The sequence below is a fragment of the Triticum dicoccoides genome, chromosome 7B, assembly GCF_002162155.2.
Source record: "Triticum dicoccoides isolate Atlit2015 ecotype Zavitan chromosome 7B, WEW_v2.0, whole genome shotgun sequence".
Lineage (NCBI taxonomy): Eukaryota > Viridiplantae > Streptophyta > Magnoliopsida > Poales > Poaceae > Triticum > Triticum dicoccoides.
This window is the reverse complement of record NC_041393.1, coordinates 200,436,818-200,448,490: the sequence shown is the minus strand read 5'-3', so window position 1 is coordinate 200,448,490 and position 11,673 is coordinate 200,436,818. Positions and strand designations below refer to the sequence as shown.

The 11,673-nt window shown below is 44.9% G+C and overlaps 2 protein-coding genes across 5 annotated transcripts; both read left to right on the top strand.

Moving 5' to 3' along the window:
- The first annotated feature begins 426 nt into the window (after positions 1-426).
- Positions 427-7,111, top strand: LOC119342106 (auxin response factor 21-like). 3 transcript variants are annotated; one of them, XM_037613946.1, is made up of 14 exons: positions 427-747; positions 1,529-1,627; positions 1,747-1,803; positions 1,914-2,078; positions 2,164-2,248; positions 2,442-2,532; positions 2,676-2,840; positions 2,923-3,045; positions 3,253-3,328; positions 3,416-3,554; positions 3,713-4,785; positions 4,861-5,511; positions 6,041-6,231; positions 6,613-7,111. In XM_037613946.1, exons 1-14 carry the CDS (start codon positions 592-594, stop codon positions 6,749-6,751), a joined length of 3,210 nt encoding a protein of 1,069 aa, XP_037469843.1. In that variant the 5' UTR covers positions 427-591; the 3' UTR covers positions 6,752-7,111. The 3 variants fall into 3 exon arrangements, with proteins under 3 accessions (XP_037469843.1, XP_037469842.1, XP_037469841.1); XM_037613945.1 differs by having other exon boundaries at positions 1,923-2,078; positions 3,713-5,511; XM_037613944.1 differs by having other exon boundaries at positions 454-747; positions 3,713-5,511.
- A 138-nt stretch (positions 7,112-7,249) lies between these two features.
- LOC119342107 (eEF1A lysine and N-terminal methyltransferase-like) lies at positions 7,250-9,663 on the top strand. Of its 2 annotated transcripts, XM_037613948.1 has the most exons (2): positions 7,250-8,698; positions 8,830-9,663. In XM_037613948.1, the coding sequence occupies exons 1-2, from the start codon at positions 7,520-7,522 to the stop codon at positions 8,857-8,859; spliced, it is 1,209 nt and encodes a 402-aa protein (XP_037469845.1). In that variant the 5' UTR covers positions 7,250-7,519; the 3' UTR covers positions 8,860-9,663. The 2 variants fall into 2 exon arrangements, with proteins under 2 accessions (XP_037469845.1, XP_037469844.1); XM_037613947.1 differs by having other exon boundaries at positions 7,250-9,663.
- The last annotated feature ends 2,010 nt before the right edge of the window (positions 9,664-11,673 follow it).

Sequence of the window (11,673 nt, the reverse complement as noted above, 5' to 3'; positions counted from 1 at the left end):
GTCTTGCTAAAAAAACAAGCCAAACCCATATGATTGGAAACGTGCATCGCCGCGGCACGCCCTCTGTATTTCTGGGAAAAAGTTAACGCGGCTTTCGGACTGCAGAATCGAATAATTTTCCCTAGGTTCCGTCCCTGCAAAAAATTTTCTTTCTTTTCGACGCACCCTGTAAAATTTTTCTATTGCTCCGCAGATTTTCATTTCGTTTCACACATCCCCCTGATTCCTGCGCCTTGTGCCCTGCCCCCCTCGAAAGCTTGTACGCACGCCTGATTCCCGGAGAAACAATTATCCCGCGCCCGTGCGAAGCTAACCAATCAATGAACTAATCATCGAAGCCTGCAGGCAATTTAACAAAGCCAAGCAGTACGGCGGCCAGCGCGCTCCGCCACTGCCCACTGGCCACAGCACGGCGCTCTCGCGTACTATTATATTGCTCTTTCCGTCGCTCCGCCCGAGTATTTTCCTCTCCTCGGGAGCTGCTCCATTCGGCCCTCCTCCCTCCCTCCCATCCTCGCCGTCGACCCGCCGATGCCCCCCGGGCGGCGGCGCCGGAGGCGGGGGCACCAGTGACTGACCGGGCCGCGGACGATGGCGGCGCCGGAGGGCTCTGGCGCCGGCGGCGGGGAGGGGGCGAGGGGCAGCAAGGTGAACCAGGAGCTGTGGTACGCGTGCGCGGGGCCGCTGGTGGCGCTGCCGCCGCCGGGGAGCCTCGTGGTCTACTTCCCGCAGGGACACAGCGAGCAGGTACGGTGCTTCCCATGACTCCTGCTGATCAAAGCTGTTGCTTTCCTCCCCTCTCTGGACGAGGAGAAAATGCTCCCTTTTTTTGGGCGTCTTGCTCTTGTCCCTTTCTGGCCGCCTCGTGTTCGCGGGAGCGCTGATGATTCCTCCCTCCCCGTGATAGCCACCAGCACGAAGCGGCCTCATGGTCGCTTCTCCGTGTCCGGCGGCCGGCAGCAGACAACCATAGTCAACTCATGGTTCTTGACACTCTCGGCTTCGTCTTGCAGACAGACAACTGCTTTAGTTTTAGTTCTTGATTGATTGAGAGGGAAATCTAATTCTTTTTCCAGTGACCTTTTCTTTTCTTCAATAGTGTGAGGGAATCTTGGCATTTTTTTTCGAATAGAACATGAGAAATTTGGGAGCTGGATTTCTACCTAGAGCTTTGGTCTTAACCTGTTCCAACTCAACTCTGTGGACATGCAACCTTTTTTTGGGCTTGGTTCATACTTGATCATATCCGTGCTAATGTTATCTCTGATGGGCACTCACATGATACCCCGGTTATCACTGTGTCACTGTCATGTTGGACCAGAACTATGATGAAAGAATTAGAGATGGATGCTTCTGATTTAGCGCGAAGTTTCATAGGAGTAATTCCTGTTTTCTGTGTGCAAGTTCAGTTGAGAGTCCATTAAAATCACATTATTACCAAAACCACTTGCAAATTTGCAAGTTGTATGCAAGTGGCCTGGAGTTCCAGGGCAAAAAGAAGTCCTTATTCCTTGATACCCAATTTCAGGTGGCAGCATCTATGCGAAAGGATGCAGACGCGCAGATTCCAAGCTATCCAAATCTTCCATCAAAGCTGATATGCATCCTCCACAGCGTCACTATGCAGGTAACCACTATCACTTTGAACAGACACCACTAACTGGACACCAGATGCGCATTCTGTGCTCTTCTATGCGGATGATCTGACCTTTTTTGCCTGATGGTTCTATCGACAAAACTTGACAGTCTGATCCTGACACGGATGAAGTTTATGCTCGGATGACTCTCCAGCCAGTTAGCAATGTAAGTGTCACTTCCTAAAGTTCAGCGAAATCTTTTTATTACGTGACGTACGGCACTGCCATGGTTTTAGTATTCTTGCCTGAAAATGGGATGGGAATTGTAACTGCTAGGTGACACAGTGTGACAAGGAGATATTGCTGGCGTCAGAGCTTGCCCTGAAACAAAACAAGCCACAAACAGAATTCTTCTGCAAAACATTGACCGCGAGTGATACGAGCACTCATGGAGGATTCTCCGTGCCACGGCGTGCTGCAGAGAGGATTTTCCCTCGTCTTGTAAGGATAGTTTACTTCTGATGTAAAAAGATGTGTTGAGTGTTTTTTGGTTTGTTCTGATTTGTTCAAGCTGTACTACATGTAGGACTTCTCATTGCAACCTCCTGCTCAGGAACTCCAGGCCAGGGATTTACATGATACCATTTGGACATTCCGTCATATATTTAGAGGCAAGTCAAATGTTTTTTAGTTCCTCTCGACGCATGAATGAAAGCTGGTGGAAGTTAGCCAAGCCCATATTTTAATACCATGCATCTGTTTTGGCCTACAGTTCTTTTCCTTCATGATTTAATCCATTTTACTGTTTTCCTTAGAAAGGAATAATGCACTAATTTTATGATTGCTTCTCTTCCTCTTCACCAGGCCAGCCTAGAAGGCATCTTTTGACTACTGGCTGGAGCCTATTTATTAGTGGAAAGAGACTTCTTGCTGGTGATTCAGTCTTATTTATTAGGTAAAATGTTGATGCCGAGGTCTCTATTTATTTGTTGGACAGTCAGCTTTTCCTGACTTTGTATTGCTCAAGAATTGATGTAACAAATAAACTTATCTGTAAAGGTAATCAGTGCCACTAAAATTCTTCCCTTGTGATTGTAGGGATGCAAAACAGCAGCTCCTCTTGGGGATCAGGCGAGCAAATAGGCAACCTACTAACCTCTCATCATCTGTCTTGTCTAGTGATAGCATGCATATCGGAGTTCTTGCTGCTGCAGCTCATGCAGCAGCAAATAACAGCCAATTTACAATATTCTATAACCCAAGGTAAATACCATCCTTTGTGAGTTTTCACAGGTGAATAGGTGATATACTAGAGTTTCAATTGGACTGCCTTTTGTTTCTTCAGGGCTAGTCCTTCAGAATTTGTGATTCCTTTTGCCAAGTACCAGAAGGCAGTTTATGGCAACCAATTATCTCTTGGCATGCGGTTTAGAATGATGTTTGAAACCGAAGAATCTGGAACAAGAAGGTATAGATTCCAAATTACCTAATTTGTAGATTGAGTAGTCGTCCTTCTTACTTCAAGATCACTTTAAAAATATCCTTGGAGTTTGTAGTGTACCTTTTCTATTAACTGTCAGTTTGCTGTGCGCATGCCCATGTTTTTATGTGTTTGAAGTTTTATACAAAAAATATTTTTTTGTAAAAACTATTAAGTTGTGATATCTGCCTGCAGGTACATGGGTACAATAACTGGCATAAGTGATCTGGATCCTGTAAGGTGGAAAAACTCTCAGTGGCGCAATATTCAGGTTTGGTCTAATCCATACAAATTAAACCTGCCAAACTGACAAGACATCCCCTTTATTTTTGCTGAGATTAGTAGTATGTATGAGCAGGTTGCATGGGATGAAGCAGCACCAAGTGAAAGACGCACCAGGGTTTCCCTTTGGGACATTGAACCTGTCATCGCTCCTTTCTTCATCTATCCCACACCATTATTCACCGCAAAGCGTGCGAGGCAACCTGGGATGATAGGTAACCACGGAACTACAGTTCTGCTTTCTTCATGAATAATGCATGTATCTTCTTTGTATCACTGAAAACTCCCGACCATGTATCCTTCTAGCAAATAACTAGATAACAAGTCCTTTGATGCACAACTCAGGTTTTTTGATAAAAAACTATATCCACAGATGATGATACCTCTGGAATGGATAATCTTTTTAAGAGAACCATGCCATGGCTTGGTGAGGAGATATGCAAGAAAGATATGAATACTCAGAACAGCATAGTGCCTGGTCTAAACTTAGCTCAGTCACTTCAGTGGATGAATATGCAGCAGAACTTGTCACTAGCTGGCACAGTTATGCAACCAGAGTTGCTAAACTCATTAGCTGGCAAACATGTGCAAAATTTGTCTGCAGCTGATATATCAAGGCAAATCAGCTTCCAGCCCCAATTCCTGCAACAAAATAATATCCAGTTCAACACCTCGTTACTACCTCAGCAAAATCAACAGGCTGAACAGTTAGCGAAAGCTATAGGTACACCAAACCAACTGGGAAATATTATGGTACCACAGAAGGTAGATCAAGATTGCAATTCTGACCAGAAGCAGCATACAGTTACTCAATCAGTGCAAGGCAGCCAGGCAAACTTAAACGTCACACAGCCTGAACATGTTGTCCAAGCTCAGTTCCAGCAACCTCGAGTGATTCTCCAGGCTCAACTCCAGCAACAGCAACCTCTGGTCCAGAGTCATACAGTCTTTCAGGGAGGCCTTCAGCAAATCCAGGTCCTGCAGCAACAGCAACCACATTTGCAGCAACAGCTACAACAGCAACAACCTCAACATCATCAGCAGGTTCAACACTCAGTACAGGAGCAGCAGCAAATGAAGATACAACCTGTTCATGTGTCCAGTGATGTGAACATGAATACACAACTATCTGATCATCAAATGAAACTTCAATTATTAAAGGCTCTACATTCACAGCAACATCTGACCACGGAGCAGCAGAAAATGCTTTTTGATTTGCAGCAACAAGTGGTAAATTCTCAGTCAGATCCTCAGCAATGTGTGCAAGGAGCTACCCAAACTGTTGGTTTTCACAACAGGAACACCATCCAGTATGCAACGCAACAAAAGGCACAGTCTCACCAACCGGTTGATGATTCGCCTAGGGGTACCATTCCCGTAGCAAAATCAGATGTCGTTACCTCCATGGGTGCTAGCTCTTTGAATGTGGCTGGTCGAATGCAGTCGGTGAGGACAGATAATGTTCCGTCTTCGTCAACATCACCATCACCATCCACTGCCACTAATCACGTTCTTTTGCAGTCCATCCCAAGTAGCTCCAAGAACCAGAGTTTACCAACTGCAGCAAAAACATCTCAATCATCTGTTGTCTTGGGCCCTACAATTGAACAGGAAATGAAGTCTTACCAGAGTGTTAAGCCAACAATAATGATTCCCAAGATGATTGAACAAGGGCCAGCTACTGAACGAGACTACATAAACAACCCCCACATGGATTACTTGGATACATCCTCCTCAGCTACTTCGGTTTGCCTTTCTCAGGCTGATGGATCATTGCAACAAAACTTTCCATCTTCATCCTTCGATCAGCATCAGCTGTTGAGGGACACAGCTCCAGATAGTGAGTTTGAGATTTCAGATCCAACAAATAACCTTCTATTTGGGGTGAACATTGATGGTCAACTGGGCTTACCACTTAATGCAGATGCCTTGCTTGCAAATAGCATTGAAAATGATAAATTCATGGATGAGATGGCTGGAAATGGCATTTCTAACTACATTTCATCTAAGGATTCTCAACAAGAGTTATCATCTTCAATGATTTCACATTCACTTGGAGTTGCTGACATGGGATTCAATTCTATAGATTCTGCAATCAATGATCCCTCATTCCTAAATAGAAATTCCAGGGCACCAGCTCCTGCACATCAACGCATGCGAACTTACACCAAGGTTTGTTATTTTTGCTCCAGTGTGTCATTTTACAGTTCACATCAGGATTTTTCCGAGATAATGGAAGCCAACGGATGAATGGCAAGCCACATAGATAAACAAGAGAAAAAAAAAGTCACATAGTCTGTTACACAATAGCCACCCAAATTGGTCATAAATCCCCTGGCTATCAACTCCAGCTTAGTCATAGGCTCTTGCACACCACAGGAATACTTCGTTATAGATAAGCAACGAACTATTTCACCTTGTAGAATGTAAGTAATTACATATTTATCTCTAGATCTTCCTACCTATATAGATTTTTCTCTGACTAATTTCCTTGCAAAATGATGACCTGAAATTTTATATGCTCACTTTACTGTGCTCAAAAAGTCAATGTTCAAAGTCATTAACGTTAGAAGAGTTTATCCTTAGGCTCTTATCATATTTCTTTCTGTGTTTCTACTTTCTAGCATTGTTTATATTTACATACGAGTGCACTGTCTCACTCTTGCAGTAAGATCATTCCTGACCAAAGTACTATATGCAGGTGCACAAACGTGGTGCTGTAGGGAGATCTATCGACATGAACCGTTATTCAGGGTATGATGAACTGAAGCATGACATTGCGCGGATGTTTGGTATCGAGGGGCAGCTTGGTGACCAAAGTAGAGTTGGCTGGAAACTAGTATATGAAGATCATGAGAAGGATGTTCTACTAGTTGGTGATGACCCATGGGAGTAAGTAAAACTCCATGAGCTTGTTTCTAATTTTTGCATACGAAACTTACTAGCATGACTTTCTGGAAATGTGCAAAACTACTAAAAGATAAAGCTGATGGGTGGCTTTAGGCAATTTGTGTGGACATGACCTTGGGGAATGGGTAGCTATCAACTAACGCTTCATTCGCTGGTTGCTAAATTAGCTTGCCGAGTACAATGAAAGGCCTGTGACAGTTTATAACTTCAACTGAATATGTACCTGTAAAAGAAAAATCAAAGAGACCCTAAAATCAATTTAACACATTCTGCTGCACTTTGGCTTCAATTTTAATGCTCATTCATTTACTCTCTTAATCTGGCTATTGAGCCACTCTGATAAGCAAAGCATTGCTTGTGTAGGGATTTTCTGAACTGCGTACGGTGCATCAGGATTCTTTCTCCACAGGAAGAAATGCAAATGAGATTGGTTGGTGACTTCGGAGACGGCTTTCTACCCAACCAGGCCTGCAGCAGCTCAGATGGGGGTCAACCTTGGTAACTGAGATCACATGTATGAATGACCAATGTAGTTTCTGGTGCTGTGGGGACCGACATTTTTCTCCTCCCTGTCAGTCTTATGAATACAGATGCTGAGGATGGCAGTTGACGATAATTTAGGCTCTGAAATTCCAAGGTCGAGCGAACATGAATATAAGGAACAATTCATACTTTTTGTCTCTGTTGTAGTCTTGTAGTCCTCATGTTTTGTTGGCCTTGCAATCTACATAGCCAACCCATATTTTCTGCTGCCATGTAGTATATGTCATTGTTGCCTGATGTAACAGTTTGCCACATACTCAGATGTCAACTACTGTAACTTGCGGTTCTAAATGAAGAAATCGTATTCTCCCCTTGTTCATGAACTCTGTGGTCTGATTGATCTGCATTCTTCCTCCAAAAAATTCTGGTAATGTCTGATTAATTCAATACAAGAACTAAGAACATCTGGGGTATGAGTTAGCTTTGATCACTAAGCAGGTCATCGAAACAACACACGGAAAAAAAATATCAGATCAACACAACACAAGAAGAAAAATTCAGATCAAAACAACACAAGAATGAAATCAGAACATAGAGAGAATCTATAAAAAATTCTAGGGCATTATTTGTCAGAGGTATAGCCTTCACTTCTTGCCGTCTCGACGTCTCGCCCTCTGTTGCTATTGGTCCCGCGATGCATTGAGAGAGGAAAGTCCCCACCATTTGCGAGCGCTCAACGTCTCGCCGTCTCCCTCACCCAGCGCCGCCGGAAAGCCCTCGCGACTCAATGGCGGTGTGTGCGGAGCTGAACCAGCTGCAGCACATCGAGCCCTCCCGCTTCATCTCCTTCTCCTTCCCCAACCCTTTCCTCCACGACGCCTCCAACCCTTACAGCGACGCCGACGACCACGCGGAGTTCCTCCGGGTGGCCGTTGTCGACTCCCCTGCCCCCGCGGCGCCATCCCCGCCCGCCGCGCGGACGGCGGCGATGCTCGTCCCGGCCGGCCGGCACCGCGACTGGATCTTCTCCACCCGCGCCGGGCAGCTCCACCTCCTCCTCTCCTCCCGATCCCAGTGCACAATCTCTCGTCTTATACTCGTCGGCCCAGAGATCGCCACTCCCTCCCCTCGGGTCGTTTGCTGCGCCGCCGCTCGCCCGGACCCGGATCCTGCTCGCGCGCGGCTCCTCCCGCTCCTCCTGGCCCTCTGCCCCAGGGCTGCGTTTGGCAACGGTGCCATCCCTGACGTCCCGCTGCTCTCCTTCCACGATGACCTCCTTCGGCTTGTTCCTGTCCAGGTTGTCGCCGGTCCTGTCGTCGGCGAGATGCTTGTCGAGGATGTGGCCGTGGACTGCGCTCCTGGCCCGGCCGAGTTGCGCCGGAGGCTGCGTTTCAAGCGCATGCCGTGCCTTATACAGACCCAGGTGCGCCTGGCCCGGCCAATGTCTGCTGCTGCTTCTGCTGCTTCTTCGTTGTTGGAGGCATTGGAGGAGGGGCCTGCTAGTTCGTTACAGCCCGAGGTGGGTGGACCATTAGTCCAGCCTTACCTCCAGGCCATGGTTGCCGGCCTTGCACTCATCGATTCATCGGTGGAGGAGAATGCTCGGTCAGGTGCAAGGCCGAGGTGCCTTTGCGCTGGCGTTGGTGGAGGAGCTCTTCCAATGTCCATCAGGGTGGGACTTGGCTTCGATGTACTGGGCGTTGAGGCTGATTGTGTTGTCCTAGACGTCGCAAGGAACTATTTTGGACTTGTGGAGGATGAGTTCCTTCATGTACGTGTTGGCGATGCTATTCAAACGATTCAGGATTTTGCACATGGAGATGAGCCTGATTCGAAATTCAGTGCAATTATGGTGGATCTTGACTCCCCTGAAGCTATTTGTGGTGTCAGTGCGCCGCCATTGGAGATGACCCATAGAAGCACCCTTCTTGCTGCACACAGAATTCTACATCATCATGGAGTGCTGGTACTGAATGTAATCCCTCCTGCTGCTGATGCATCCTTCTACAAAGGGCTGATTGATGTTCTTCACCAGGTTTTCTCTGAGTTATATGAAATAGATGTTGGTAATGGTGAAAATTTTGTTCTTGTTGCCAGAGTGTCACCAACTGGAAGCACCCTTCTTGATAGTTCAAGGCTCTTTCGGACGGAATTGAGGAAATTAACTGGGGATTTTTTGGAACGTATAAGAAAAGTTGAAATTCCAAGTTAGTATTGCTGTTTGAAGTCATGACCTATAGATAGGCTGTTCCAGACTTATATTTGGGTCTGATATATAGTGCTAAGGTCATGGCTATATTAGAATTTTGACAGTACTATTCTGATACCCAATCAAGAAAGCCTGTTTTTTGCATTACTACAGAACTGCTGGGTTTGCTTTTGTTATTTTGCTGCTAGTGCAAACTGAGCATTTGCTGCTGTACTTTAGATCATATCTGAGTGAGCAATACCTGAACTTCATATTGTCTTCCGAGGATGAATACTTTAGGAGGAGCGACGATTTTTTGAAAATCAATGATGGAAAGTGCCGGGGTAAAGAACTCTGGCAAGTTCGCTTCAATCCAGGAGCTGTGGAATACCAATTTTTTTTGGAAGTTCACTACCAGTTAATGGTTAATTCCACATGTTGACAAGCTTAGGCAGCGATTCAGGGTGCAACCAGATCAACTAAGTTACATGAGATGCTCTTTATCCTTCATCAACTGATAGGTGCATATGTTCATGAAGATTGTGCTGTCCTGCTAACCATTGTACGACAGTAAAGTGTTCGTCATGACACTAGTAGATATAATTCGAAATTTATTTATGTGCCAGAATTCTATTTTTAGCCATTTGACACTTCGTTTTTCTTTACGTTCCGACGAGCAGTAATTTTGTTTTACTCTCAAGAAGAATTATGGTGTAGGGATTTAGCTCAAAGCAGAATACATCAAATGACATCACTACTTAATTACATATTCAGTTGTTTCAAATTTAGCCTTGTTATTAGATTATATCATATTATATGTCAATTGGCTTTTATGGGGTATAAAAATGATCTTTAAATATGCTTCTAAGGTTGCCTTGTTCAGTAAACTCGTCTACAGCGTGATTTGAGTAACACAATCTATAGCATATGCAATTGATCTCTCCTTTTCCCCCATTTGCTTTTAGGTTGGAATTGATGTCAGTTTGGTTTGAACGAGAAAAAGAGTGGTTACCAATTATTTAGCTGGGCAGGAAACTTTCTGCTTACCTAGATGGCTAGATGGTGGGGTCAACTTTATTCAAATCAAGCTTCTTGGATGAGCAGCATCCATATGTTTATCTGCTGTGATGTGTACAGCAATTAAACGACGAATCTGTCGCGGAAGAAATGCCAAAATGCGAGCAAATGATTTCATCAGTTGGAGAGAGTTCATAAACAGATGTTTCGGTGGAGTACTCTACCGTTGAACATGCCTAGTGGCCTGAATATTTCAACCAATTCACCAACGATGTGTTCAGACATCTCACATGTTGTTGATTTTGTCAGAACCCAATATGTCGCCACTATTGCTTTTTCTCGGTTCGAACTCCATGTAGTTTGGTTATTTCGATTAAAAAACGCCGGGTTAAACTAGGGGTAAGGGAATCTTGTCTAATTCACAACTAGATGTTTTTTAAGGATGTCACATCTAAGCTCTCACAAATATATAATGCAGCAATAAGAAACAAAAAAAACTAGGAAAAAAATTAGACCACAAACAGAATGAAAATCAACGCCATCCCCAAATAGGATATTGGAGCCGGCCATAAAATTTTACAGTTTGTCTAATTCACTCTAGATGTTTTTTAAGGATGTCACATTTAAGCTCCCACAAATATATAATGCAGCACAAAAAAAACTAGAACAAAAAAATAGACCACAAACAGAGTGAAAATCAGTTTAGATGCGACATAGTTATGTTACATCTAGATGTGTCATAGACAGACCCAAAATCTTATCCATCAAACGCCAGCTCCTTTCTTAATTAAGAGTTAAAAGCATTGGGGTCCTAGAACTTGCTTAGGATGTGATGATTTGGTCCTACAACTTGCAAAATGACCCTACCCAGTCCCACAACTTGCATCCAATGTGCAACTTTGGTCCTGGACCAATCATAGTGCGACAACTGGACTCCTCGGGCCCGAGCTGGTCAGCGCGCATTTTTGCAAATACCCCTGCCTTTCCTTGTAATCAACCCGCACTCACTAAAACACCTGGAATAATTGTTTTGGAGACCACGGTCGCTTGCCCCCCATTGCAGACAAACAACAGTACTCGTCGCCCAACCCCCTCTCTGTTCTTGCTCTCTACTCACAGGCTTCCTCCTTCTCGCCGCCGTCCAGCAAGTCGCCGCCACCTGTGCTAACAACACATTTATTCAACCAACAGACGAAATATACTACTAATTGTATATTGAAAACATCAGCAGCAACAACAAACAGGGCTGGGGGTGCAACAGAAGCAGTAAGCAGGCCAGAAGAGTAAAGACGCATCCCTCTCTTCCAAACCAAACATCAGCGACTTTGTTACAAAAGGGCTACCAAAAAAGAACAAGTGTATGCATCATACTAAATAAAGATCCTACTACACCAAGTGTACGCATCTAACTAACTGGATCAGTTAGACGTTACTATTTATTAAGCTGTGGAGATTGGCTGGCGGCTTGAACCAGATGGGTTCCTGACGGGGGAAACTCCAGCCAGCAAGTCGAAGTCCGATACTTGCGACCCTCTCTCCTACTTTGGGCTGCAGAGCGTGGCGACACATATTAGGGTATGGTGCATGGAGAGACGCATGGTACGCTGTGTACACACAGTTTTGCCTAATGAACGAAATTGCACTGCCATCATGATCCTTGTCGTCGGTTTTCTCTTGGTTAATCGGATAATTCAGTCCGAGAAACAGAGAGTGTGTACCAAGGCTACTTACCAGTC

Excerpts from the sequence above, each read along its gene's own strand:
- LOC119342106 (XM_037613944.1), top strand. The coding sequence starts at position 592 with ATGGCGGCGCCGGAGGGCTCTGGCGCCGGCGGCGGGGAGGGGGCGAGG. Across the intron at positions 2,249-2,441 it reads ATTCCGTCATATATTTAGAG|GCCAGCCTAGAAGGCATCTT; the intron begins GCAAGTCAAATG and ends CCTCTTCACCAG. Across the intron at positions 2,841-2,922 it reads ACAATATTCTATAACCCAAG|GGCTAGTCCTTCAGAATTTG; the intron begins GTAAATACCATC and ends TTGTTTCTTCAG.
- LOC119342107 (XM_037613947.1), top strand. The coding sequence starts at position 7,520 with ATGGCGGTGTGTGCGGAGCTGAACCAGCTGCAGCACATCGAGCCCTCC.